Genomic DNA, 27,213 nt, shown 5'->3' with positions numbered 1-27,213 from the left:
ACGGCTGACAGGAGCAGCCCAGCAGAGAGGTAGAGAAGGAAATTATTGTAGTCTGGCTGGCGCTCTGCACAGAGGCTTCTTCCTTTCTTCCTTCCTTCCATCCTGTGGTTGTCTCTCGCCCCGCCTCTCCCTGTGGCTGTCTCTCGCCGCCTCCTCTGTTGTTTCTCCTTCGTTATTCCTTCCTTCTGCACCTCACGAGGGAACCGAGTGCCGGATCCACTCGGATCGGAGGGATCGGGATTTGTGAGCGGCCGGAGCATGGCCGGGCTCGGGCTGCGCCCCGGGCAGCTGTGCTGCGCCCTGTGCCTGCTGCTGGCCGCCGGCTTGCCCGCCTCCTCGTCCCGCTCGCAGGAGTGGTACACCGCCTTCGTCAAAACCGTGTACACCGACCCCGGCTCCAACGTGACCCTGCTGGAGAGCACCGAGAGCGGCCGCTACGGCGATAGCTCGCCCAAGGAGAATGTGCAGGGCTGGGTGGGCATCCCGCGGGGGGACAGCCTGGAGGGCTGCGCCACGGACACCGAGTACTATGTGCCCACGCCGCCAGGGGCAGCCTTGAGCCGGGAGCCCTGGATTGCGCTGGTGGCCAGAGGGGGCTGCACATTCAAGGAGAAAGTGGTCAACGCGGCTAGGAAGATGGCATCGGCGGTGGTCATCTACAACGAGCCAAAGTCCGGCAATGCCACCGTTCCTGTGTCCCACATTGGTAAGTTGAATCTTGAATCAGGGGCTGTGGAAAACTTTTGGGGTTAGGGTTGGGATCAGGATTGAAAGGGGACCAAACTAACCAACCTAAGCCCTGGACACCAACATTTCACAATAATTGGGGATGCCATCTAGAATTCAGATGACCCCTCCCTGGACACAGTGAAGGAGGTAGTTTGATATTGGGGCACTGGCACCCACAGAGCCAGCTCCCCTGACCTAAGACCATACCCCATCAAGGCTTCCAAGATGCTGATGCCCTGTGGGATAAAATATCAATCAGGTGAACTACCCAGCTCCATTGCCTATGTCTTGTATAATAGGAGGGTTATGCCTTGCATTAGCTGTACTCTGACCTAAGAGTAAGTCATAGTTTTGCATGAATACCCCAGACAAGGCAGTTGAGTGACTGTAGAAAGGTGTAATACAAGCAGGGAGAATTGCGTATGAGGACCCCCAAGGCCTGTTTTTAGACATCTATTGTGCAAATGAGAGCACCTGTTGTTGTCAAGGGTCAGTCCATCTGTTTGCGTGTCCACATGTCTGTAGCAGGAAGTTTTAGTTTCAGAAGTGCGCGTTCTACTGAAGCTGAAACTTCAGCTGCCCATCAGAGAAGAGGAATGCACCTCGTCATGTGCTGGCAGGGGTTGGGAGCATAGGTGCCAACATTTCAAGATGACTGAGGGTGCCAAACCAGTGCAAATTATCCCTCCCTGGGCACAGTGGACGAGCTTGCTCAATATTGGGGTTGCTCGGCTTCCACTGGCACCCATGGAGTTGGCTCCAGTGGTTGGGAATATCCTTGGCAAACACTGAATTCACCTCTGGCGCTGCTATCATGGGTGGAGAAAGAACCTGGAGCCAGCAAGGTCCCCAGGCGCCAGTGGGATCGGTGCTTGCCAGCAAAGTCCCTAACTCCCATCTGGTACATGATGAGATGGCAGGCCTACAGTAGCTGAAGAGGAGCAGGACTCCTGCAGGAGTAGAGGTACAGGTGAAGAGAAAAGAGGATGAGAGGAAGCAAGGGGTGGATGAGAGGGAATAAAAGGAGAGGAGAGGAAGTATGATTCATCACACTTACAATTACACAAAGTGCCTACACCATTCACACTTCACAGACACCACACCCTCCTTTGCTTAACTCCCTCCACCACTCCCATTCCATCACTCATACCCTCCTTGCTCTCTTTCTCTCTCACACACCCCTGTCAGCAACACACCTGCCAACTTCTACTCACACACAGTCCTCCACCACACATACACATCCCCGCTATCACTGACACCCCATCCCTCCACCATTTACTTTCCTTCCATCATTCATAACCCCCTACCGCTGCTCTCTCTTTCTCTCTTGCTCACACACACACATACACATACCACCATTCACACATCCAGTCCATCACTGTCAGCCCCACCCTCCCCCACTTAAATTCCTTCCACCGCTCACATAGAAACATAGAGAAATGAAGGCAAATGAAGACCGTATGTCTTATCCATGCCATCTACTATCTCTTCCTCCCCTAGAGAGCCTATGAACTTGTCCCGAGCTTTCTTGAATTCAGATACAGTTTCTGTCTCCATCATCTCTACTGGGAGACTATTCTATGAATTCACCACCCTTTCCGTGAAGAAGCATTTCCTGAGGTTATTTCTGAGTCTGTCCCCTTTCACCTTCATCCTGTACCCCTTCATTCCAGAGCTTGCTTTCAATCGAGAGACTCACTTTTTATGCCACAGCGGTATTTGAATGTTTCTATCATATCTCCCCTCACCTACCTTTCTTCCAAAGTATACATATTAAGGTCTGTCCCCATATGCTTTATGACGAAAACCACTGCCATTCAGGGTTGCCAAATAAAAAAAAAAATTCCCACACAAAACCGCACACACCCCACCCCTTCCATCATCACCCCCACCCCTGCCGTCATCAACCCCGCCCCTTCCGTCATCACCCCCGCCCCCGCCGTCATCAGCCCCACCCCTTCCATCATCACCCCGCCCCCACCATCATCAGCCCCGCCCCCACCATCATCGCCCTGCCCAATACGTCACCAAACCCCGCCCAAAACGTCACAAACCCCGCCTCTGTCACCATTAGCCCCACCCCCGCAGGCCAAAAAAACGCCCCAAAATCCGCCCAAAAAATACAAAACGAGCCCAAAAAACCGCAACCCACCGCGGGCAAAAGTTTCCCACGGCGGGTTGTGGAAAACCGCCCAATTGGGCGGGAAAACCACCCATCTGGCAACCGTGCTGCCATTTAGTAGCCACCCCTCTGCACTGTCTCCTGTTCATATCTTTTTGAAGATACGATGGGATTGTACACAGTCCTTTAAATGAGGTTTCACCAGAGGCATTACCACCTTTTTCCTGCTGGCCATTTATTTATTTATTGCATTTGTATCCCACATTTTCCCACCTCTTTGTAGGCTCAATGTGGCTTACAATACATCATGTATAGTGGACATATATTAGAAGATAGACAATTAGTGATACAGAAGGATCTTGGGAACATGATAATGATAAAACATGATAGTAGTATAACAAGACAGTTCTGAATATATGTGGAGGAGCTGTGTATATTCACATTGGTTGATCTTTGTGGTATGCCTTGTTAAAGAGATGGGTCTTCAATAGTTTACGGAAGTTCATTAGTTCGTAAATCATTTTTATGTTGCGCGGCAATGCATTCCATAACTATGTGCTCAAGTAAGTAAAGTTACTATTCACCATAGCATCCTTCTAGCTTTTGCTGTTGCCTGTTCTACCTGTTTGGTCACTTTAAGATCATCACGTATTTTCACATCCAAGTCCTGCTCCTCTTTCATGCACAAAAGTACTTCAACTTTTAAGCTGTACTTCCCCCTCATGTTTTTGCAGCCTAAATGCATGACTTTGCATTGTTTAGTATTAAATTTTAGCTGCCAAATTCTGGACCATTCTTCAAGCGCTACTAGGTCCCTCCTCATGTTACCCATACCATCAGGAGTGTCTACCCTACTGTAGATTTTGATATCATGCACAAAGAGGCAAAACCTTACCAGACAGTCCTTCTGCTATATTTCTTATAAAAATGTTAAAAAGAAACAGCCCATACCTTCCATCACTCGTACCCCTCTCTCCTGCTACTCTCTCTCACACACGTACCCCTCCACCACTCATGTATGTGCCCTCCACATTTTTTCCATCTTTCATATCCCCTCCTCTGCTACTCTCATGTACACCCCCCCCCCCCCGGAGCTAACATACCCACACACCTCCCACTCATGCATACACCCCACACCGCTCATACAGTCACTGCCTATCCAATTACACACTCACTCACACACACACACAAACAGTTCATCTACCCACTCACTCAGTGAAATGTGCCTTTGTTCACTTTTCAACTTGATTTTTTTTGTTTGTTTCTTTGTAATAAAGCTTCAGTTTTTTAGGTGCCATGGGAATTAAAAAAGCAAGCCTTGAGCATTCTTTCAGTGAACCTAGCTTATGGACAGGAAGGGAAGGGTGCTAGTCAAATTTCACCGTCGTTGGCATATGTAGATTGCATGCCAAAATTCATGTTCTATTAAATCATTTTATACTAGGCCAATAAAAGGTACCACAACCTCCTAAGCTTGCAGTTTTGTCAGGAACTCTTCTTCAAAAATGGTAGCACCTGACGTCAGAGTACAAAAGGATATTCAGGGCAAGTCCTGTGTTTGCACAGTGTCAGCCTCCATCTTAAACTGGTGCACAGGGAGGTTTGGCTCAGGTCATGTGGAAAAGTGGTGGATAAGGGAATCCAGATGCAGTTTCCTCATTTTCAGCTCCCAGGCACCATCCTACAACTCCAGCTGCTATTGTTAAACATACTCATTATAGTATAGCACATAAAATATTAATAGAAGATATCAAATACCTGCCTCATTTTCTTACATGTGCCAGCCAGTTTGAGGGGTATTACGTTCAAGCCAGCATAACATGAATCCGTATTGTCCATTTGTGAAGTCTGTTAACAAATGGGTAATTCATTTATTGCATCAATCAAGGTGGTGATTGCGGAAGCCCTCATAGTGCAGGTGTGTTACTGTACTTGGTTTTTGGACTTACTTAATTACTTCATCTCAGTAAATGCATTAGATTTGAAGGTGGCTTGCAGAGCCTGTGTCCCATCCTGCTGCCCCCTCCTAATGTGATCTTTATTAGGTACGGGGCTGTCTGTGTTCTACTAATGTGACCAGGCTGAGGAATTCTGCTGGTGTGTAATTTCTGTGGAAGGAACTGGAGCAGTTCAGCTTGTTCCTATTGGGAGGTGTAGACTCTCATGCCTGGTGGCTGCTTTTCATGAGCAGAGTTGCTGCTGCTTGAGTTTTGGCAGTGAGCAGGAAATTCTCTAAGGAAGGCACCAACATTTAACATAAGAATAGCCATAATGGGTCAGACCAGTGGTCCATCTAGCCCAGTATCCTGCTTCCAACAGTGATCAATCAAGGACACAAGTACCTAGCAGAAACCCAGTTAGTAGCAACAATCCATGCTACCAATCCCAGGGCAAGCAGTGGCTTCCCCCATGTCTATCTCAATAACAGACTATGGACTTTTCATCCAGGAACTTGTCCAAACCTTTTTTTAAACTACTACTACTACTTAACATTTCTAAAGCGCTACTAGGGTTACGCAGCGCTGTACAATTTAACATGGATGGGCAGTCCCTGCTCAAGGAGCTTACAATCTACATATTCAAGAGTGCACACAATACTGGCATATTCACATGTAGGCGTGCACATATGCACAGCAATTCCAATATTCTGGCCACACATTTCTAAATAGACAAAAAAAAGCAACACTGGGCCTTCAAGACTGGGACAACAGGAGTTCTTTATTAACAGGTGACCTGTTAATAAAGAACTCCTTTTGTCCCAGTCTTGAAGGCCCAGTGTTGCTTTTTTTTTTTTGTCTGTATACTTTCTATGTATGCTGTATTACCCTCTCTGCATGTTTTGTGTTTTTTTATCACACATTTCTAAAAAAATGGCGTATAGTTTGAAGGAGGTTGGGCAGAGCATGGGCGGAGCACACAGTTATGTATGCAAAATACAGAATCCTGTAATTTACATGTTCTTAGCTATTTAGATGTGAGCATATACAGCAGCTCTATGGCTGGTGTAAGTGATCATGCTTAAAATATGCACATGTATTAGCCCTGCCACGTTAGTATTCTACAACGGAGGATAGGTGCCTACTTTTCTTTATAGAGTGGACTCTGAATAGACACCTACTTGGAGCCTAAAAATAGGCACCCCAGTATAAAATTACTCTCCATTGACTGTAATGATGTGGCAGGTGTGCTACATAGGCTGTCAGTGTTGTTCTTGCAGAGGTTTATATTATTACTTCACAGTGTTCCTGACAGTGGAGGACGTTGGCACTGCTGTTACTGAAGGGACACTAGAATATGAATATTCTTGTTTGTATAGTGAGCTCTGGACTGTTTCTGTGAATCAGGGCTGCAGAGAGACAGAGCTGGGCCTGGGAGAGCCACTACACCGCCCTCCCCCTCACACACACTCGGACCGAATCTGAATCATAGTTATCTGATGCTAGGGTCCACTTTAGGAATCAGACCTAGGTGTTATTGTAGACAGTATGCTGAAATCTTCTGCCCAATGTGCTGTAGCAGCCAAAAAAAGCAAACAGGATGCTAGGAATAATTAGAAGGATGCAAAATAAGACCAAGAATATTATAATGTCTTTGTATCACATCATGATGCAACCTCACCTTGAGTATTGTATTCAATTCTGGTCACCGTATCTGAAAAAAGACATAGCGGAATTAGAAAAGTTCCAAAGAAGAGCGGCCAAAATGATAGAGGGGATGGAACTGCTCCCATATGAGGAAAGGCTAAAGAGGTTAGGGCTCTTCAACTTGGAAAAGTGATGACTAAAATCCTGAGTGGTGTGGAGCAGGTGGAGGTGGATCAATTTTTCACTTGTTCAAAAAGTACAAACATCAGGGGACACTCAATGAAATTGCATGGAAATACTTAAATAGGAGGAATTATTTTTTCAGTCAAAGAATAGTTAAGCTCTTGAACTCATTGTCGGAAGATGTGGTAACAGCGGTTAGCATACCTGGGTTTAAAAAAGATTTGCAACAAAAGAGAGGGTAACAGCATACAAAAATCAACAGAAACACAAAAAGCAAACACTGAGCCTTCAGGAAAGGGAAACATGTAATCCTTTATTCCAAAAAATGACCTGACATGGGCCGTGTTTCAGTGTACAAATGCCTACCTCAGGGGCCTAACATAGAAACACATAAATATATTAGTCCAGGAAAATATGTCAGTTTAGGATAACATCAAAAATGGACACAATAATGGATGTGTAAAAGAACATAAATAATTCATAAAAAGCATTTAAATTCATTAAAATCAGCAAATAAGCAAACAGTTCAAATTAAAAATTAAAAAATATTAATATATATATGAAATAATTTTTAACACAAGAGGACCACAGAAAATATTTTTGTATAAGTGTGCCACAAAAAAAGACACATTATTCCAACAGAAACAGTCTTACCAAAAAGATCCTATAGGTAAAAACATATAAGTTCAATCAAGCAGTCAGGGTATATTTCCTATTGTAAAGAAGAGAACACAAAAAAGGTTTTCTGTCTAAAATGCATGTATATTGATGTAAAGAAGGGATGAGTAATTTTGCATCTATAGATATATGCGCAATACCACGGAAATGCACTACAGCCCAATGTCATACAAGATAAGATTAGAATAAGTGCTTAATGAAGCAAAACAGGATGGGCAAAGTTTGCATGCAGTACAATATCATAGAAATGCATCGATAAATGAACGGATAACGTCATTGAGTCCTCCAAATTGGAGGAGACCAGCTTTAAAATACCTCGCAACACCGTTAACGGGGACCTAATGAGATTGTCTGTCGCATTCTGTGTATAGTCCAAACTGGGCAAATAAGCTACATAAGCCATGTTGCGAAGTGATTCGATAGGTCGGACAACACATACCTTGTGCCCCCACATACATTGTGTGAATAAAGCGCCACCCCACTTTAGGTGAGTATATTATAACTTAGCGCTTGTGCTGCATACAGACGCAAACTTTAAGGAGTTTTAAAACTTACCCAGAGTGTGCTGATTGGCCGTACAAAATGTCAAACGCCGTCGGTGTTTGCTTTTTGTGTTTCTTTAAAAAAGATTTGGACATGTTTCTGGAGGAAAAGCCCATAGTCTTTTATTGAGATGGGCATGGGGGAAGCCACTGCTTGCCCAGGGACTTGTAGCATGGAATGTTGATGCTATTTGGGTTTCTGGCAGGTACTTGTGTCCTGGATTGGCCATTGTTGAAAGCAGGATACTGGGCTAGATGGACCATTGGTCTGACCCAGTATGGCTATTCTTATGTTCTTAAGTTGGTCTTGCCTCTGGAGATTTCTGGCATGTTATTTTATAAAGACACATAGGTGTTTATACTATTTTTATAAAATAGGTGCCCCGCTATAAAATTATCATTTCAAATGAAACAGTGTGTACTCCAAATTCACCTTGGGGTTCTGTCCCATTCTATATAGATTCCAGGCTTTATTAGTTATCTGATCTTCCTGTAGAGGAATAGGGGGCTCAGCCCCAACAGTACCTTAGAAATGTAAAACCCAAAATTAATCATTGAGTTACCCTGCTGCTCTCTGTAATATAACATTTCAACTCCATCTTCCACCTAAGGGAGATATGCTTGTTTCTTTTTAGAGGAAACTATCTTTCTTCTAGTGTTATTTCCTCTTTTCTGTCAGTCGGGTTCAAAAGTGCAGATGTACACAGGTGTTTTGCTTCAGATCATTCAGCAGAGTAGGTGAGGGCAAAAAGTGGTGCAAGGAAACATCTGGCTGAGGCCACTCAGAGGAACCTCCTCCTTGGAAATGAGCCAGTTCTGGAACTGTGCAGACAGAAGGGCTCCGGCTGACACATTGTCTTCAGCCCTTGACATCTGCTTTATGTTGCTTTGCTAAACAATTAAAGGCTAGAGAAGCCTGGAAGCAATTTAAAGAAAAGTTTTGGGCAGTGACCTTCCTGAATGCTTAAGCCTGGGGTATTAGAGGATGCTGTGTGGGGTGTCTTGCATGTTTAAAGAAAAAAAGTGGTACTTTGGGGAGCAAGGTTTTTTCCTACTGTACATTTCTAACTGCCGCATCTCCTGTACAGCTCTGAAATCATAGATTAAGTTTGAAAATCATAAAATAGTGCTGTCAAATGTCAGCCCTCAGAAAGAACACACAGGACTCCATCAGCAGTGCTACAATCTGTTTTAGTATCATGGTGCTTCATTTTATTTCTCTCATTCAATGTGTCTTTCTCGTTGCCCTGAGTAGAGAGAAGTTGAAGGTGACCTCGGGAAGCAGTCTGAAGGGTCCATTATAAAAAACTAAGGGATCCTTTTACTAAGGCATGCAAGAAAGCGGCTGGCGGCTCGATTAGTGCATGGGTTTGCCGCGCGCCCTGGCCTCTTTCTAGTGTTGCTGAAAAATGGCCATGGTTGGCTTTTTTAATATGGCCATGTGCTAATTTCCCCCTTGGCCATTACTGCTGGGATCCCTTACTGCCACCCATTTCGGTGGCAGTAAGGACTCCTGCACCACTCCTGTGCTAATCGGATAGCGTGCAGAAATGTGCCCACAGTACCTGAGTAGCACAGACCCGCCTACTCTGTGCCCTCCAGACACACCTCCCGTGGCAAAAAGTTAAAAATATTTTTTACCGCCAGAGTAGCGCGTGTTGCTGGCCAGACTACCGCGGGATGCCTCAGCGTGTCCTTCGGTAGTGCCCTTTTACTATGCGGTAGGCCCGTGTTAGGCCTACTGTGCATTAGTAAAAGGGCCCTTAAGTTTGTGAAGCACTTTGAGGGTATTCCATAAAGGGGCATCAGTTTTTAGGCTCTGAAAAGGTGTCTATTTGCAGTTTATTCTATGAAAGAAATTAATCCCGGGATTCTATATAAACACTGGGTGCCTAAATCCCATACCATGCAACTGAGAAGGGGGCGTGGCTATGGGCGGGGCAGGGGCATTCCAGAAAGTTGCGTGCAGTGTTATATAGAATATTGGGTTTCCGCATTCAACTTGGGTGCTACCATTTTTCAGAGGGCATAAGTGATGCCCAAAGTTGGGTGCGGGAACCAGGGCTAAGCTCTATTCTATAAAGGGTTCACTCTTTATAGAATAGCACTTAACACTGATATTTTAGAGCATGATTGATAGAATTCCCCCTAAGGGCCTGCTTTCCTTTAAAGAATACTACTGTAGTAGAGCAGTAGTAGTAGTTGAGTGGAGGAGTGGCCTAGTGGTTAGGGTGGTGGACTTTGGTCCTGAGGAACTGAGTTTGATTCTCACTTCAGGCACAGGCAGCTTCTTGTGACTCTGGGCAACTCACTTAACCCTCCATTGCCCCATGTAAGCCACATTAAGCCTGCCATGAGTGGGAAAGCACAGGGTACAAATGTAACAAAAAAAAAAATGCATGTCAGCATTTTAGGCACATATACAGACTCAATCCCAGCGCTCAAGTTCTTCAACATATGTCACAGTACACAATCCCATCATTCAAATTTGTTTACTGAAAACTTTATAAAAAACTTCTCAGTTGATTCACATATCAGTTTTACATTCAGGGCCTACGACAACGTGGCCAAGTTTCACCATAGCTGCGTCAGGACATCGGCCCTGAAAAAATAATACAATGTTCATATCAATATACAATATATTGCACTAGAACTAAAAACTTGACTCCATACCTGCTCCAAAACGCTGTGATCTTCAGCGTTATATTCCTTTTGCAAGATGGCGACTGAACGCCATCCCACCCATTTAAAAAACTGGCCTAGCCAGTATCAGGCAGTTAGCTACTCCATTCGTTTTCCAGATCAAATAAGTGACATCCAATTCAATTCCAAATTCGACCCAATGAAAAAATACACTTTTGTTCTTTATAATTGAGCAGCCTATCAACGTTTCCCCCCCCCCCCCCATGCCCACCTGTGTCCCTGTGATTTAATTTACATTGGGAGAACTTAACGACAGATCAAGGTACGATGGACTGAGCATTAATCTAGAATTTTTCTCATGCATATTCATTGTGGATATCCTGAAAACCTGACTGACTGGGGTGCCTCCAGGACCAGGTTTGGGAATTACTGGGCTAGACCACTGGATATTTATTCATCTGCTTCTCGTTATTTTCAATTTTATTACACATTACACAACAAAGAATGTTGAATGGTACATCAGTAGGGTTTAGGACCTCATCACTGTTGTCACTCATAGACCCGCCCTCAGCCACACCCCTTCCGCACATAATTCGCGACCCCAACGTTCTAAATGAAGCCTCCAAACCGCTCCAAACCGGAAGTGTGAGGCTCCAGAGATATCCATTTTGCTCATAGCTCAAAAACGGAAGTCTGAGGCGTCCTGTGCCCCGCCCTCCCCTCAGAATGTCATCACGAGGAGGACGGAGCACATTCCAGGAAATGAGATGTCCCCCTGCCCACATCTTCTATATATATAATTCTTACCCTCATTCTCACCCTCAACGTACTCAACTACATATCCTTTTTGTCCATCGGGGCGGGGAAACAACGCGATGACATCACCGGTGGGGCAGGGAAGGCACAAGCCTCGGAGAATTGCCAACAACAACAAAAAAACCCTCATCCTCAACGGTGGGGCGGGGAACCAAGTCACGCAACGCGATGACGTCGACGGCAGCCCGGGGAAGGCCCAAGCCACGGAGAATCGCCAACAGCATAAAAACAAACCTGTCACGGGGGACCGAACGACCCAAACAACTTGCGCCTGGAAGGTAGGGGGGGAGGAAGAAAGCTGCAACTAAGATGACAGGAAGGAAAAAGAAAACCTTGCTAGCGCCCGTTTCATGCTCTTCCGAAACGGGCCTTTCTTACTAGTGGTTTAATAACTTTCAAAGAACCATGAGCTAGCTCATTTTGTAATATACTTTTTAAGCTTTCAGTATAACTGCTTTGTAGAAATGACTGCTGTTATTCTGATCTCAGCATAGCAGGAGCATGGCGTTTGGATCAAGGGCATCCCTGATTGGGTCATAAACTTGGCAATACACCCAGGAAGGAGACAGAAGAACATCATGGTTTTAATGGAATGTTTTAGGTTGTTGGCTGAATGCCTGTTAACCTGTGGTGCAGTCAACAGGGCAGGACTGTTTCTTGGCCATGTATTATTATTATTATTACAAATAATTTATTATACTGCTTACTTCTCTCTATCGAAGGACTCGGAGGGTGGACCAGTTTCTGTTTGTAATCCTGCCAGTGTAGTAATTCTGCTGACATCCTGTCGCTGTGACCTTGCTGCGGCCTGGTGGCTAGAGCCATGAGGACATCTCTAGCCCATCTGTATCTCGCATTGCTGCTGCTCCTTGTGCAAATATGGAAAGCAAGAGCAATTATTGGAAAGGCATGCTGATCTTTTTACCAGTTTGCAGTAATTATAGACTGTTCCCGGGAGGGTTGGAGTGTAAATTATGAAGTGGCTAAACCCGAGCCAGAGCCTGTTGAGTTGATGGTGTGTCTCAGTTTCTCCGCCCTGTGTCTTTGCTGTTCCTCCAGAGCTGTACATGACCATCAGCTACGGCAGCGTGGCACACAGAGACACTAAAACCTTTACATTTTCAGGTGTAATGAATTGCTTTCTTGCAACTGCCGGCTCGATTATGTGAAGCAAAAACCAGGCGCTAGTTCTGCTTAAGTGATTTTAACTGCTGACTGAATTCCTTGAAAAGCATTTTGAAGAGTTCAGCTCATTAGTGCACCTGCGTGTGGCACTTTATGGACTTAGAGGAGTTTCCCTTGGAAAAGCAGTGTTGTTCTGTCTTGTGAAGAAGCTGTTCTAGGGAGCCCTAGAGAGCACTAAGCCTGGCTCGACCAGGAATTCTCAGATGTGGTATGCATGTTTGCAGAATCATCTTTGTATAGAAGTGCCCCCCTGCTCATTGTAATCTCCATTTGCCAGTAAGTTTGTTTCCTAGTACAAGCCATTTATTACAGGATTAAGCAGATATATTTGGCAGTACATGTAATGCAAGGTTCCACGTTAGGAGTCACCGACCAAGAAAGGGATCTAGGTGTCGTCGTTGATGATACATTGAAACCTTGTGCTCAGTATGCTGCGGCAGCAAAGAAAGCAAATAGAATGTAAGGTATTATTAGGAAAGGAATGAAAATAAAAATGAGGACGTTATTATACCTTTGTATCGCTCCATGTTGGGACCACATCTCAAATATTGTGTTCAATTCTGGTCACCGCAGCTCAAAAAAGATATAGTAGAATTAGAAAAGGTGCAGAGAAGGGTGACAAAAATGATAAAGGGGATGGGACGATTTCCCAATGAGGAAAGGCTAAAGCGGCTAGGGCTCTTCAGCTTGGAGAAAAGACAGCTGAGGGGAGATATGATAGAGGTCTGGATGTCCAACCGCCACCTGAAACTGAACATGGCCAAGACCGAGCTCATTGTCTTTCCACCCAAACCCACTTCTCCTCTCCCTCCACTCTCTATTTCAGTCGACAACACCCTCATCCTCCCTGTCTCATCTGCCCGCAACCTTGGAGTCATCTTCGACTCCTCCCTCTCCTTCTCTGTCCATATCCAGCAGACAGCCAAGACCTGTCGCTTCTTTCTCTATAACATCAGCAAAATTCGCCCCTTCCTCTCCGAGCACACCAACCAAACTCTCATCCACTCTCTCATCACCTCTCACCTTGACTACTGCAACCTACTCCTCACTGGCCTACCACTTAACCATCTATCCCCCCTTCAATCCGTTCAGAACTCTGCTGCGCGTCTTATCTTCCACCTAGACCGATATGCTCATATAGTGGCCTAGTGGTTAGGGTGGTGGACTTTGGTCCTGAGGAACTGAGTTCAGTTCCCAGCACAGGCATCTCCTTGTGACTCTGGGCAAGTCACTTAACCCTCCATTGCCCACCGCATTGAACCTGCCATGAGTGGGAAAGCGCGGGGTACAAATGTAACAAAAAAAAAATATCACCCCTCTCCTCAAGTCACTTCACTGGCTTCCGATCAGGTACCGCATACAGTTCAAGCTTCTCCTGCTAACCTACAAATGCACTCAATCTGCAGTCCTTCATTACCTCTCTACCCTCATCTCCCCTTACGCTCCTACCCATAACCTCTGCTCACAGGACAAATCCCTCCTCTCAGTACCCTTCTCCACCACCGCCAACTTCAGGCTCCGCCCTTTCTGCCTCGCCTCACCCTATGCTTAGAATAAACTCCCTGAGCCCATACGCCAAGCCCCCTCCCTGCCCATCTTCAAATCCTTGCTCAAAGCCCACCTCTTCAATGTCGCTTTTGGCACCTAACCGTTGTACCTCTATCCAGGAAATCTAGACTGCCCCCAATTTGATTGACTGCACTTTTTTGTCCTTTAGATTGTAAGCTCCTTTGAGCAGGGACTGTCCTTCTTTGTTAGATTGTACAGCGCTGCGTAACCCTGGTAGCACTTTAGAAATGTTAAATAGTAGTAGTAGTAGGTCTATAAAATAATGAGTGGAGTGGAAAGGGTAGACGTGAAGCATCTGTTTACTCTTTCCAAAAATACTAGGACTAGGGGGCATTCAATGAAGCTACAAAGTAGTAAAATTAAAACGAATCGGAGAAAATATGTCTTCACTCAACGTTTAATTAAACTCTGGAATTCGTTGCCAGAGAATGTGGTAAAGGCGGTTAGCTTAGTGGGGTTTAAAAAAGGTTTGGACGACTTCCTAAAGGAAAACTCCATAGACCATTATTAAAATGGACTTGGGGAAAATCCACTGCTTATTTCTGGGATAAGCAGCATAAAATGTTTTGTACTTTTTTGGGGATCTTGCCAGGTATTCGTGACCTGGATTGGCCATTGTCCCAGTATGGAAATACTTATGTACTTATGAGTTGATACCGAGAATAGAATACAGTGATTTCACCTCAGCAGTAATTAATACTGCCAGTATTGAGCGTGAGCACATCAGGAAACTAATCCACACTTGCTGCTGGAGTTTAGTGTAATTAAGTTTGTGACGCTATATATCACTTTTTATTTTACATATACCAAAGCAGTCACAATCAAAAGAAGGGCAAGTGTATAAATACTTTTCCTCAGATGACTAAAATGGACATAGGGCCAGATTACTTTCTCCCGCAATCAGGGGCCGATGCTCAAAATCTAACGCCAGCATTAGAGGCGATTAGCGCAAACTAGTATACACTGTGATAGAGTCACATCCAGGATAGTTGGGTTAAGGCAGTTTCAGTCTGAAATACAAGTCACAGAAGATATTGCAGGCAAAGAGCCAGGGGGTGAGATGAAGAACCCGGACTGGACTCCTAGCTGCAATACGGGAAGACATGGGTGTAAGCTGGCAGGATGTGTAGATTGGCTGCCACTAGGGGGAAAGAGAGATAGGAAACCCTGTGTGCAGGAGCTCATCATTAGTCTAATGCTTAACTCAGCTGGTATGGATGTGGGGGAAGCTAATGGAAGGAGAATGATTGGTTGTGGTTGATTAGGCAGTTGGGAAGGAGTCCCAGAGAAAAGAGAAGCAGAAGGAGAGAAGAGGGTAGAGTGAAGCAGCTGCAGGGTGAAATCCCTTGGGTGTGAGAAAGTCCCCAAAGTATTTGCAGGCTGAAAACCCTTGAGTAATAGAGGTCCCTAAAGTATTGAATCTACCAGTGAAGCCGATGTAAAGGGGAATCCCTTGGGGTATGAGAAATCCCTAAAGTATGGAACCCCTCCTGAAGGTAAAGAGAGTAGAAGGTAGAAACTGCTGCTTTGTGATTTAACTGTGATATGAACTGAATGAACTGCTTCTATTTGGAAGTGAGCTACTGTTACTGTGCACTGGATAAAGAGCCCAGACTGGAGCTGACTGTGAGCCTGTATTGAATCCTGGTATGTGTTGATAGCCTACTGCTTAAAGGGGACTATTTGCCACACACTTTGAGGCGGCTTATATGTGCTTAAGATTGAAGGTGAATGCTGCTGTTGGAACTGTATATCAGGTCTACTAGAAACCTGCATGGAATAAAGTCCTTAAGATTGAAGTTGCTGGTGGACATTTATTTCTTGACTGTATCGGGAGCCTGTGGCTGGAGGAGATTGTTCTATCCTTGGCTGCACCTAGAGGTACCTGCTTACAACACAATGTGTGCAGAATGTTCAGAGAGCTGTAGCTTGGGAAACAATGTGTTCCCCAAAGATGGCCATAAATTATATTTAAATGTACTCAAACAGATGTTAATGAGGTCATTTGGTATTGCCTCCCAATGTTCAGAGAGCAATGCAGAAACAAATGCTGCCCTTAACGCTGGAAACTTACTGCTAGCTTGGGGTGGCATTGAAGGCTTTCAAGAGAGGATTTCTTCAGAAGGAAACCCTGCAGCCTATAAACGCTGATCGTGAGAAACAAATATGTGTGAGCCCGAGCAAAACAGAAACTGCAAGCACTCATCAGCACCAATCTGCAATTAAATAGGAGTCTTTCAAGTGAAAACAATTTTAGAAATGCTCATATTTAAAGATGTGGAATATTGGTGCCGATGTGTGCTTATAGTTCCGGCCTTGCCTGGGTATGCGCACGAGAGCTGCGCTTACCATGAAACTCTTGTGCACATGTGCCTGGCATGCTCCTCCCCCTTGCTTTCGGATTCAAAGCATGCATATAATGTGAATACCATTTGCTTTGAGCATTGCAGAGCTAAGGTTCTGTGTTGATTTATGCGCCATGGGGTCTGTACTGTTGGCTTTAGCCCTGGTGGCTCCTTAGTTCTTCTGAGTTAGTTAATGCTTTGATGAGAGAAGGATGGTGCTGTGAAATCAATGTTAAGTGAGGAGAATAGTGAAATAGGGTAGCATTCACTGGGGGAAAAGTGTGTGTGAAAATTCCTGAGCCTGCATATGAAAAGAAACCATAGAGATGTGAAGATACAGTTTAGTCACCAGCCGTCAATTCTCTATGTGAGCCAGGTGCCAGGTCTTAAATTGTAACTTATGAAAATTATGGATCTATTTTTAGGGTTGCAGGAAATCAGGTGTTCTCAATCCAGTATTCTGGACACACCCAGCTAATCAGGTTTTCAGGATATCCATAATTTATATGCATGAGCGAGATTTGCATGCACTGCCTCCCTCATGAATATTCATTGTAGATATCTTGAAAACCTGACTGGCACAGTGTGTCTTGAGAACTGGATTGAGAACTACTGCAACATGACACTAATGTGCCCCCAAAATATGTCAGAACGGTGGTCATCACCTGTTTGTGAAGTATTTGTGAGGCTAGGGCTGGGGTGCCCAGTTTTGGTCCTCCAGGGCCACAACCCAGTTGGATTTTCAGGATTTCCTCAACGAATATACATGAGATCTATGTGCATCACTGCCTCCATTCTATGCGAATAGATCTAATGCGTATTCATTTTGGAAATTCTGAAAACCTGGCTGGGTTGTGGCCCTCGAGGACCAATATTGAGCAGCCCTGGGCTAGGGGCAGGACTGTGAAGGAATTCTTAAACCCCAATTAGCGGACCAGGAGGAGACATTCAGCGGCACTCAACCGGGCAAAGCCTCTGAATATACCCTGCCTTTCAATCATCATAGCACTGTCCAGTTAGTTCTGGGGGCAGTCCCAGGGTGGAGTCACAGCACACCCCGAAGGTATGCAGGCACTGGTGAAATTTATTCCAATGTCCACATACCTAACCAGGCAGTCCACTCGTTCCTGCCTCTAGTGGCGCCATCTTAAAAAATGGCAGCGCCTTGGGATGCACCAGGTGGGGCCTATCTGCCAAATAAGGGAATTTTCCTTTATACAGCAGCAGGCCCTGTGCGATGAATTCCCAGGATGCACCTCACGGGACAAGGTGCCACCATTTTTCAAAATGACAGTGCCAGAGGCAGAAATGAATGAGCATCGCTTCCTATGAGGTACTTCAGATGGGCTCAGGTGTACTGGGGGAGGGATCGGAGTGGAAGTGTGCCACTAGATACCAGGGATTTCTTTTTTTTTTTTTTTTATTGGAGGAAAAGGGTTTGGGTCCAGGAAGGAGGGGTGGGCCACTAGACTACCAGGGAAATCTTTTGAACTGTGAGGGGAGTGGGGTCAGTTTGGTTCTGCTCATTGAGGAGGCTTCCGCTAGACCACCAGGGGGTCCGATGCAGGTAGCCAGGGCAGGGTGGTCGAGTTGGGGGAAGAGAGGGGGTGCAGGTAGACAACCAACCCTTCTAACCTGCCCCAGACCCTGGTGTTATTTTTCCTATGGTACTCATATGGGCAAACCTTTTTTTTTTTTTTTTACTATTATTATTATTTTGCATGCCATGTGATAGCAAATGCACTTGCATGCATTTAAATGCTGCTGTTGGTAAGGCTTTCCACACAAATAAACACCAGTACTGAAACCCTTTCTGCACTATTATCCCATGGTTAAACTGAGTTAAACCTGTGGTAACCACACATGAAGCTTTTGCATTGGCCCCAGTGTAACCAAGAAAGACAAAGACTAGCATTAAGACTGACAGAGAAACATCACCTGCCTTTGTACTGCATTCTCCAGATGACCACACCAGATTACAAGAAACAATGCCACCGCACACACGTGTACACACGTACACACAAGCACAACACAGAAGGAGAAAAGGAAGCTAGAGACAATAACACACAAACAAGACAGGAGATCACAGCAGGAGTCACATTAGCATGCCAGACAAAGACAGACACCACATGGAAAGGCTCTTTCAGGCACTGTACATACTCACCCGACTCATGAGACATTCTTAAAGGGCAATTATATAACAGGGGGCCTGGTAAGAGCCTATTGTATACCTTGGTTCTCAACCCAGTCCTCAGGACACACCCAGCCAGTCAGGTTTTCAGGATATTCACAATGAATAGGCATGAGATAATTTCCATACAACGGAGTGGATATCCTGAAAACCTGACTGGCTGGGTGTGTCCTGAGGAGACTGGGTTGAGAGAACCCCTTCAATAAAGGAATGTGGGTGCCTGCTTTCCTAACTGGGTATATGGTATATAGGTGCCTACAGTATAGATGTGGGCACTTATGCCAGCCATAGACCTGGTGCTAACTGTGAGGAAGTTAGATGCTATAGATACGTGTACTTTATAGTATTCTTTAGTGTACGTGTGTAAGTGAGGAGGGAGGCCTGGCAGTGCTTTAAGAGATACTCAAACACACTAACATTTTCTTACATACTTCCTCCCATTCAATAACTTTATCCCAGGGCTCTTTCAGAAGCACCGTGTTCAGCATGTTTAGACTTTTGCTTGAAATTCATGTCATACAGCAGCGTGATGTTTCATTCAGGAGTATTTGAATCAGCTCAATTAGTGTGATTGGATACAGATGGGCTCTATTTAACTTATAGGCCTTGTTATGGCAATTTTTGGAAACAATTTGGGTTCACTAAGACAAAGGGTGTGAAGATGTACACAATCAAGTATTTTGGTTTCTTATTTTAAATTAATTTTGGAATGGTATAGATCAGTGAAACAAACAAGGGCGTGAAGGCACTGCAGTACATTTCTTGGCTGACTTTTGCGAGTCAACACTCCCTTCCTCATGTCCAAACTGGATGAACAGGTCAGATAAAAACTAATACTGCTAGTTATCATTTCTATAGCACAACAAGCTGTACACAAAACATGGAAGAGACAGTCCCTTCTCACAGAGCTTACAATCTGTTCAAGGCAGACAGACAATTAAAAGATGGGCAGTGATCGAAGGTATAAATGAATCATAGATTCTATTGCGATGCTAGTGTGAAGGGTAAGGGGGAAAGTGTGTATGGGGATGGGGAATTGACCTGTTAGACTTCTAAGAAGTGACAGAACAGAAACAGGATTACCTCTGGTAGTGAGTTACAATCCCAGGTCTCTGTTAAGCCCTTTTATCTAAGATCTGAAGTGGCTGATCCTTTTTAATTTCAAATGACCTAGGTTCCTGTGGGCAGATGCTCAGAAGCAAACGTGGGCGCTAGAGGCCATTAGTGCCAGACTAGCGCCTGCATTAACTAGCGCAGAATGCTCAGAAGCTCTAGTGCGGGAAACGAGTGTACCAAAGATCAGTGCAAATAGCATGCTGATGTAGTTAAAACGGATGTTAATTAGGTCGTTTCCTATTCCCTTCCAATGCTCAGAGAACAGCGCACAAAACAAAGCCGCCCTTACCGCTGAAAACCTAACACCAGCTTGGAGCAGGCATTAGGATGTTTGAAGAGAGCAGAAATCTGCTGGGTTTTATTTGGAAGCAGAAGGAAGCCCGTGCAAGCCCCTCAATGCTGGCAGTGTGAGGCAAATGCGTGCAAGTCAGCAGGGCTGCCGAGAGACTGGGCCGGGTCCCCACCTCCACAGCCCCCGAGGTCGCCATCGCTGCTCCCCCCCTCCACCCCCGAGGTTGCCGCCGCCGCCCCCCTCCACCCCCCCAGAGGTCACCGCCGCCACCTCTCCCCCCGCCCCCCTCCGTCTGCCACTGGGCCAGGCCCCCTGCATTGAAATCACAGCGCTTCTCACTTCCATGTGAAAGCGCTGCAGGCAGCAGTAGATCACCTCCCTTTGGGCCTCCTTCCCTCCCTGTGTCCCTCCCTCGCAGAAGTTACATCAGATGAGGGTGGGACACAGGGAGGGAAGGAGGCCCGAAAGGAGGCGATCTGCTGCTGCCTGCAGCGCTTTCACACGGAGGTGAGAGGCGCTGTGATTTCAATGCAGGGGGCCTGGCCCGGTGGCAGACGGTCGATGACGGAGGGTGGGTGGGACTGCAGCGCCGGGCCCCCCTTGGAGGCCCAGGCCCGGGGAATTTTGTCCCCCCTGCCCCCCCCCCTCGGCGGCCCTGCAAGTCAGAGCAAACCGAAAACTGAAAGCACACATTGGCGCCTGTTTCATGCGCTTAAATATAAGCTTTTCAGGTGAAAACAATTTTTGAAAAGCTTATATTTAAAGGCTCAGAGGAACAGCGCCAATGTGTGCTTCACTTCTGGGTTTGCCTGGGCCTGCGCGCAAGAGCTATGTTTACCGACATGCGCCCAGCACATTTCTCCCCCTTAACTTCCCAATGTTGAATGCTAACAGGGCACATAGAATTAGAATGCTATTAGCATTGAGAAGTTATTTTGCTGTGCTGTTCTGTTAGTATTTCCCAGCACTGTTTTGTACAGCACCGGAGTTTTAAGGGAAATGGGACTTGATATATCGCCTTTTTGAGGTTTTTGCAACTACATTCAAAGCGGTTTACATATATTCAGGTACTTATTTTGTACCAGGGGCAATGGAGGGTTAAGTGACTTGCCCAGAGTTACAAGCAGCTGCAGTGGGAATCCTCAGTTCTCCAGGATCAAAGTCCACTGCACTAACCACTAGTCTACTCCTTAAGCATTTTAGTCCTATGGGCCCTGCTGCAGATAACTCGAGCTAATCTTTAGTAAATGACCCCCACAGAGAAGTGCTGCCTTTCTCCCAGAGTCTGTGTAGGTTTATTCTTGTCTTTAATTCAGGACTGCCTCGCCAATCCATCCTCCCTCCCTGTGTGGAATGAAGTATATTGCATTAGAGTAGGAGTATAAATAGATTAGCAAGTTATTGACAGAAAGAAATCAGGAAATATACAGTGTCAGCCATTGACCCTCCACATAATCTTATCTAAGTAGAGCGTAAGTTATAGTATTTATTTCTATTGCAAAACTTTTTTAAAAATTTGTTTTCAAAAATTAAAGCCATAAAGTAAACAGAAGACAACACAGTCTATGCCGGTCTTCCCCAATTTCAATTACGCCAACTTCAAACCCTTAAAAATTCTACAATTCACATGCTGTTTAGAGCAAAATGTTTTGATCCTGTAACTCCATTATTTCTTGAACTTCATTGGTTACCTGTTCTGTATCGTATTTGGTTTAAAATGTTGTTTTTTACTTTTAAGCAGGGCTTTTTTTGAGGGAGTACTTGGGGGTACTGAGTACCAGCACCTTTCCATTGTCTGCTAAAATTGACCCATGGACCCCAAGTTTTAATGATAGAGCTCAGGCTCTACACACCATTTCTGCCTTGTCATAGATTCTGTAACTGGTTGCAGGCAGCCTGGTTATTATGGGGGGGGGGGGGGGGGGGTCCCTCAGTGATCACCCTACTCCTGAAGGTTGGCCTAGCATTTGAGTACTGGCACCTTTTTTGCTAGAAAAAAACACACTGCTTTTAAGGCATTACATTCTGGCAGTCCTGCATATATTTCTTCTGTAATTGTTCCCTACTCCCCATCTCGTACTCTTTGATCACTTGACGCTAGTCGTCTTGTATTACCATCCCCTAAACAAGCCCGATACGAGTCATCCCAGAATTCTGCATTTTATTTTTAGCTCCATTTCTATAGAATAATTTACCTTCAGATATCAGGTCTGAATTTTCTTTGATAGATTTAAAAAAACCCAAATTAAAACTCATTTTTTTCATTTTACTTTTCAGTCTAGTTCTTGTTAGCTTTATCTAGCCTGTTCCTGTTTGGATTGCACACATTGTAACTTGTGATTTTTAAATGTAGATACTTTATTTTATCTTTGTATGGATGATTGTCTACTTTTCTATTGGTAATGGCGTTCTTTATCTTTGATTTGATTTTATGTTAATATTTAACTGTTAACTGCTTGGATTGTTATTAAATAAAAGGTAATGAAATCCAAATAATATACAATGGGTGAGATCCACCCATATGCATAGCCACCTGAAAAATACGCGATATGGGAGATAGGCATGTATTTACGGAATCACGCTTAGGTGCATATCTGGAATGTATGTGTGGATGTGTGCACAGATGCACTTATATGCCAGTATTTTAATATTAGTCCCTGTTTTAAAAAATTGCCTGCATATTTTCTCTTTCATTTGCAGCATAGCAGGAAACCTCATTCATCAGATATATCCCATCCTCCAAGCCACTACTCATTGTGCCTTTAAGTTGGTGACACAGCCTAAAGAGACATTGAAACTCAGCCAAGGCATACACAACAGGAACAAGTCTTGTTATTTCTGCATGTTGCTTGTCAGTGTTGTGCACTGGTACCGCCTTGCTACACCATAGATATCTGCAGTGAGAGGAGATTGGGGCGGGGATAGTGGATAGTGGTCCCTGTGTACATTATTTCTGTCCATGCTAAAATCTGAGTACTAAGATCTCCCCTTTTCTCCCCACTGATTGATGACTCCTGCTGCCTTTTGGATGGCCAGCCCAGGACCGCCGAGAGGGGGGGACAGGGGGGACAAAAGTCCTGGGCCCAGGCCCGCCCGCCGTCGCTCCCGAACTAACTAACATTAAACGCCTCCTTTCTTTCCTTTCACCACCTTCGCAGCAAGCAGCAGCAGGGCAAGCCACTCCTACCTTCCGTGTCCCGCCCTCGCCTGACGTAACGTCTGCGAAGGCGGAGCACGGAAGGAAGGAGAGGTCTGCCCTGCTGCTGCTTGCCACGAAGGTGGTGAAAGGAAAGGAAGGAGGCGTTTAAGGTTAGTTCAGGGCCCGGTAGCGGGTGGAGGGGGACCCGGCAGCGACGATGACCTCGGGTGGGGTGGGTGGGTGGGGGGCCCGGGGGCAGCCTTGTCCCGGGCCCAGCTCTGGCTCTCTGCGGCCCTGGGCCAGCCTAAAGTATTTGATCTCTAGGCTAAATCTCTGATTAGTGGCACAGTAACCTGGATGCACTGTTTGACATTTGATCTTGGCAGCATCCATTCTGAAAAGTTTTCACAGCTAATGCAGTGATCTTAATGTATGGTTAGCTTCAGAAAAGGGCCTATTTAACTGTAATCCTCTTTAATCCCTAATTCACTTGAGAAGTGGGTGTGCTGTCTCTCTGGCTTCACTCCCTAATAAGACTGTCTCCTGGCGAGTTGTATGTTTCTGGGGGCTGATAGATGAGAGGTAAATAGAAAAATACAAGTAATCCCATAGTTGATGTCCTTCCCATATCTTAAAAAAAAAAAAAAAAAAAGCTCCTTGCCAGCTTGTCTGCCCTACTTGATTAAATGTTTACAAATTTTGATGACGAGATGCAAGATGGGTTACTACCCTCTTAAGAGTGACAAAAATCTTCAGTGTGAGAGTTAGGATCATTGCCAGTACCCTTGGGCAAGGGGATCCCCCTCCAATGATACAGCTAGCCCAACTGCTCACAGGCTGTCAGAGTGACTCATGTAGCTATAATTTTTTATTTATTTTTTTTTACATTTGTACCCCATGCTTTCCCACTCATGGCAGGCTCAATGCGGCTTACATAGGGCAATGGAGGGTTAAGTGACTTGCCCAGAGTCACAAGGAGCTGCCTGTGCCTGCAGTGGGAATTGAACTCAGTTCCTCAGGACCAAAGTCCACCACCCTAACCACTAGGCCACTCCTCCACTCTATATATCCCTCATTCTTTGTTCATACTTCAGCCCATTTCACCCTACTCTCTCTCCCCTACAGCAGTTCCTTATAATCTTGGGCAAGACACTTAACACCCCCCTCCCCACCCATTGCTTCAGGTGCAAACTTATGGGCTGATGCTCAGAACTCCGGCGCCATAAGGAACAGTGCTGGGGAATACCAATTCTCAAAACTAATCGTAAACAAATGATATGCACGCTGTTAGTATTGAGCATTAGGAAGTTAAGGGGGAGGAACCTGCCTGGTGCATGTGCACAAGAGCTGTTATGGTAAGGAAAGCTCTTGTGCTCATGCCCAGTCAAACTGGGGCGCAGGTAGTCCAATGCATGGTCAAAGAAAAGAGGCACCAATGCCTCCTGGGACAATTATGATCTCCAGCATAAGACAAGAGAACACTACAAAATGTAAACAAACTTTCTTTTTTAGCGACCATGACTGATGATTTGACAGCAAAGCAAAGTTCCTACGGTGAGAGGTTCAGGGAGAAGCAGTGAGTGGATCTGTAGGTGTTTCACCCTTCAGAAGCTGACTGCTAGCAAACGATCTTTTAAGCTAGGTCTTCATGGAAAGCTTGTTCTCCCAAAGCCTAATCCGGAGGAAGCCTTCAGCCCCTATTTCCTGGAAACCTAACGCCGGCTCCAAGCTGACGTTAAGTTTCCATCGGTAAGGGAAAGGTTTGGTTTGTGCGCTGTTTCTGAGCATTGGAAGGAATATCTAAGGACCTCAATTTGCATAGGATTGACTATAATTGTGCTAATCTTTGGCGTGCACGCTGCTTCCCAGCGCTAGAGCCCTCTGAGCATTGTGTGCTGACTAATGCCAGCACTAGTCCGGCACTAATCGCCTCTAGCACTGGCGTTAGGTTTTGAGCATCGGCTCATTACATTGTAAGCCCTCCGGGGACATGAAAATACCTACAGTACCTGAATCTAACTTGCCTTCTGCTACAGCTGAAAAAGGCATGAGCTCAACCCAAAATCCTTTCCCCTTCCCATTCTTTCCCCCTTCCCCAGCACACTGGTCCCTCAGCTGCTCTCCCCCACACACACTTTTTTTTTTAAATTTCTCAAAACTTTATTAACTAGAAAACATAACAGAGCTTAATAGCAAAACAGTGACACTTATAATATTCAGATTTCCAGGTTTCCCCATTCTTCCCCCTCCCCTATGAGTCCCAGTAGAGTCTCTAGTTTAAACAAGATTGTTCATCACTTTTACACAGGAGGAACAGACGTATAGTCCACACTGTGAGCACAGGTGAAGTTGAGTCTGGGAGGCAGATTTCCATCCTCCCTTCCTGTCTGAAATCCCGGAGCATATTGAACCTGTCTGTAAAAAAACAAATTCTGTTGGGAAACACTGCCTTCGTATAGTATACCAGCTACAAAAATGGTATGGGATTTGCGTTACAAGACATATGAGGAGAGACTTGGTGACCTGAACATGTATACCCTGGAGGAAAGGAGAAACGGGTGATATGATACAGACATTCAAATATTTGAAAGGTATTAATCCGCAAACAAACCTTTTCCGTAAATGGGAAGGTGGTAGAACTAGAGGACATGAAATGAGATTGAAGGGGGGCAGACTCAAGAAAAATGTCAGGAAGTATTTTTTCACGGAGAGAGTGGTGGATACTTGGAATGCCCTCCCGCGGGAGGTGGTGGATATGAAAACGGTAACAGAATTCAAAAATGCGTGGGATAAACATAAAGGAATCCTGTTCAGAAGGAATGAATCCTCAGAAGCTTAGCGGAGATTGGGTGGCGGAGCCACTGATGGAAGGTGGAGCTAGTGGTTGGGAGGCGGGGTTAGTGCTGGTCAGACTTCTACGGTCTGTGCCCGGAAAATGGCAGATACAAATCAAGTTCAGGTATACACATGAAGTAGCACATATGAGTTTATCTTGTTGGGCAGACTGGATGGACCGTACAGGTCTTTCTCTGCCATCATCTACTATGGACTCCCTATCCCTACTGGCACTTGCTTAATACAACTCAGCAATTCCTTATTAGGCAACCATGGTACAGCCCGCAATGGACTAGAGCTCATCCATCATTGCTGCATACAAACCCACACCTTAGTCCGGGATACCATCCACTCTATCAATATATGGAGCAGTGCAGCCTGATAATACTGGGAAAAAATCCGGTACTGCCATCCCTCCCAATTTTTTTGAGTGATACATAGTTCTAGCCCACACCCTAGGAGGGCGTTTATTCCAGATGTATCGGAAAACCTTTTGTTTTAGGCATTGAAAAAAATGTAGTGGGAATTGGAAGCAGTAGGGCCATAAACAAATAAAGCAGTTTGGGTTGGAGCACCATCTTAATGGCATTTATGTGTCCCAACCAAGATATATGAAGGCCCTCCCATCTATCTAAGTCCACAAATAATTCTTCTACCTTGGCGGGAAGATCAAGCACTCTAGAGGTCAAGTCAATGGCCAAATAGCATATATGATGGGGAGCCCACCAATATGGGAAATCTCTATGCAAAGATGACACTAAAACTTTTATCTAATGTGACATTTAAGATTTCTGATTTTGACATATTTATTTTAAAACCCGACAAGGCACCATAACGCCTAAGCTCATCCTCTAAACACACCAGGGATTGGTCGTTAACGTAAGGAGGACATCATCAGCAAACAATTGTAATTTATATTCCTCCCCTCCCCAATGAAGCCTAGTAATACCAGGCTGTTGCCGGATAGCCTGCACTAAATGCTCAGTTACAATAGCTACACAATAAGGGGGATAACGCACATCCCTGTTGGGTCCCTCTATTTAATAAGAACAGTTCTGTGTGTGTGCCATTAATAAATAAATAAAAATATAAGCAGCAGGTTTGGCATAGATCTGCATGAGCCAAGTTATAAATCTACCAGAGAACCCCATTCTGTTTAGTATGCTAAACATAAAAGGCCAATGCACCCTATCAGATGTCTTTTCAGGATCTAAAGACAGGAGCAACATTGGAGTCTGAGTTAA

The 27,213-nt window shown here is 45.2% G+C and overlaps 1 protein-coding gene across 1 annotated transcript in view; it reads left to right on the top strand.

Annotated features, from left to right (window-relative positions):
• The window catches only part of RNF149 (ring finger protein 149), a 101,226-nt gene continuing 74,013 nt past the window's right edge, over nt 1-27,213 (top strand). Inside the window, exon 1 of the mRNA XM_030201433.1 lies at nt 1-706. Coding sequence (XP_030057293.1) covers nt 259-706 — 448 coding nt within the window. The 5' untranslated portion in view covers nt 1-258. The remainder of the gene's footprint in view (nt 707-27,213) is intronic.

Source organism: Microcaecilia unicolor, chromosome 4 (genome assembly GCF_901765095.1).
Source record: "Microcaecilia unicolor chromosome 4, aMicUni1.1, whole genome shotgun sequence".
Classification (NCBI taxonomy): domain Eukaryota; kingdom Metazoa; phylum Chordata; class Amphibia; order Gymnophiona; family Siphonopidae; genus Microcaecilia; species Microcaecilia unicolor.
This window is presented reverse-complemented; position numbering and strand designations above follow the sequence as displayed.